This window comes from Sinocyclocheilus rhinocerous, unplaced genomic scaffold (assembly GCF_001515625.1).
Source record: "Sinocyclocheilus rhinocerous isolate Xijiao unplaced genomic scaffold, SAMN03320098_v1.1 scaffold3864, whole genome shotgun sequence".
NCBI lineage: Eukaryota > Metazoa > Chordata > Actinopteri > Cypriniformes > Cyprinidae > Sinocyclocheilus > Sinocyclocheilus rhinocerous.
In genome coordinates this window covers 268,661-271,119 of record NW_015656594.1, presented here as the reverse complement: position 1 = coordinate 271,119, position 2,459 = coordinate 268,661, and the positions used below count along the sequence as shown (strand labels likewise).

Sequence of the window (2,459 nt, the reverse complement as noted above, 5' to 3'; positions counted from 1 at the left end):
TATATATATAGCTTCACGTGAGTGTACTGTATTTAGTGGATGAAGTTGTATGCGACGTATATTCAACTTTACATACCCGTACAGAGCTGTGCGATAATACAGTTTACATTTTGCAATGATATAAACAATCACGCAGCTGAGACCTGCTATATAAACAGCTTCTAGAATACTTCAGCAAAGTCTGTACATGACTACTTGAGCTGTCAGTCCATCTCACCTGGGTATAGCACCAGCTCTCAGCCACAGGCCCACTGGACATCTCCCCTGGAGGAGGAGGGGTTGGGACCCCTGACATGGCCAGCTCACTCCCCACTACAAGAAGAGCTGATGGTCCCAAAGCTTTCACCACTTAACCTTTATGGAAACACAGAGCAAAGGCATCGTTTAAGAAAAATAAACGGCAGCAATTTCTGCCTCTCCTCCTGACCTGAAAATATCAAATCTTTGACTTTGCCATCAGCAAGCCATTTTGTGGTCAAATGAGAATCATTGCTAACCCCAACTCAGGGCACAGAATCTATCAAAACGCTTTTAGGTGTCAAAGTGGAGGAAGGAAATTAAAGAATATAAGCTTTATGAAACCTATGACACCGGAAACGTGCAATATCACAATCCAGTCTGTAGTGTGACAGAACATCACCGCAAAAATGTGTTTTAAACCCATGAAAATGCTTACGAGAAACTAGCACTCTAAATATAAACGTGCTTGATGCCAAAAATCATCAGAATCATTAAGTCCAAACTAAGTAGTGACTAAATGGCTTGTTGGCACAGGCCTGACAGGCAGGTCTGAACTTGCCCTTGTTGACAAGGTATAGTCAAGGGCACATTAGTTGTATTTTGGTAAATTAACAGACAAATCCACCTCACTATATTTCACTCTTAACCAAACAATTTAAAAAACAAAAAAACTTTACAGACAAAAAACTTTGCAGAACAAAATCAGAGTTAAAATGATAACTGCACACCACCCTCCAACTCACCTAAGCTTCAGTAAATATCTTGAATTTCATTTCTTGATGCCATTGTACACATGTATCAGGTAAAACTGAAGAAACAAGTTTGTGTTTACTGTGACTTTACAGCATGATCCAAGAGCTCCTCATCCCAACCTGTGAATATAAATACATATCTTTCATATGATAATCTTTGCCATTTCAATCCTCTCTTAAGCATTAATCAGTCCCTAATTAAATAAGATCAGTACTTCATGACATTATCAGGGCAAAAAGCAACTGAAATTACATTTGTAAATAAAACATAGGCCTATATTATGACATATACCCAACATTCACAGCTATGACTTCTGAACAACATTGATTGAACTCTAGACTGTCATTATGATAAACATTACGATATTTACAACATAACTTAAGTTCAGTGAGCTCCTAAATTGAGTTGACAACCAATTTAACCCAGGCCACTGAAATTTAAACAAGTTTACTATACACATAACAGATTTAATTTTTTGTTGTTCAGTTATGTGCATTTGTTTAAATCAGAATGTTTTCTGGGCTTGGTCAACATGGCAAAAAGAAACTGGTTAGCCATAATGCAAACATCAAATCTTATGAAAAGAATTGTGTGGTCAGCTTCTATTGTTTAATTCTTCATTGGCTACATATCATTAACTGAAAGCCCAGTATATCAATGAAACAATGTAGCATTTTAGGGACAAAAGGAATCAAGTCTTTTGTTTGAGCTAATCAGATTCTTGTCGGCTAGTTGGCTATGTGGTTAGCAAGCTAAACTATATCCACAACACTGACAAAAGTAGATCAGTTAAAGCACAAACCTTTTCTCGTCATTCTGTCAAAATATTGTTAAATTCAAGGTTCGGACGGTCCTTATGGATCTGCTAAGTTTAATCGGCACTATTTAAGACTGAAGTGTATTTGTGTCTTTTCAAAAGCAACCCATCACAGTAGCTTGCAGTGTGCTGCTTATCCTGCCAATGAAGGAAGCGACAGCACAGGAGCAGACATGGCTGCGCTCCACCCATTCCTCTGGCGGTACGTAAATCCGCCGAGCGGGGGCGCACATCGGCCCAATAACACAGACTTGTCCATTACAGATTAACTGGTACCCGAGATAGAGCGCAGGGATGTTACTACTTTATAATATACATCTTTCTCCATAGAACTAAATATGGTGGAAGCGTATATCATGTTTGTTAAACTTGAGGAAACTTAGAATTATCTCTCAGCGCTTACCATTAGTCAATTGTGATTGGCTCAAAATGGCAAGCGTTGAGAAAAGTAACACTTCCACACAACGACGATTTAACGTTAATCCACTCAACATTTTTTCCATTTATCCACTCAAAAATATCATCCTGGGACCCAGGCATAGACTTTTGTCCTTTGTAGAGGACATAATATATTATAGTGAATTTCTCTGAGACCATACATTCCAGTTTTAATTCTGGATGTCCTGCACAAAGCATTCAGGGCTTTTTA

General features: G+C 38.3%; 1 protein-coding gene across 2 annotated transcripts in view; it reads right to left on the bottom strand.

Moving 5' to 3' along the window:
- LOC107720326 (speckle-type POZ protein-like A) overlaps window positions 1-1,976 on the bottom strand; it is a 10,670-nt gene extending 8,694 nt beyond the window's left edge. Inside the window, exons 1-3 of one of the 2 annotated variants that reach the window (XM_016528007.1) lie at window positions 1,796-1,976; window positions 984-1,112; window positions 218-354 (exon numbers count right to left, since the gene is read on the bottom strand). In XM_016528007.1, coding sequence (XP_016383493.1) covers window positions 218-295 — 78 coding nt within the window. In that variant the 5' untranslated portion in view covers window positions 296-354; window positions 984-1,112; window positions 1,796-1,976. The remainder of the gene's footprint in view (window positions 1-217; window positions 355-983; window positions 1,113-1,795) is intronic. The other variant, XM_016528008.1, reaches the window with a different exon arrangement.
- Window positions 1,977-2,459: the final 483 nt, after the last annotated feature.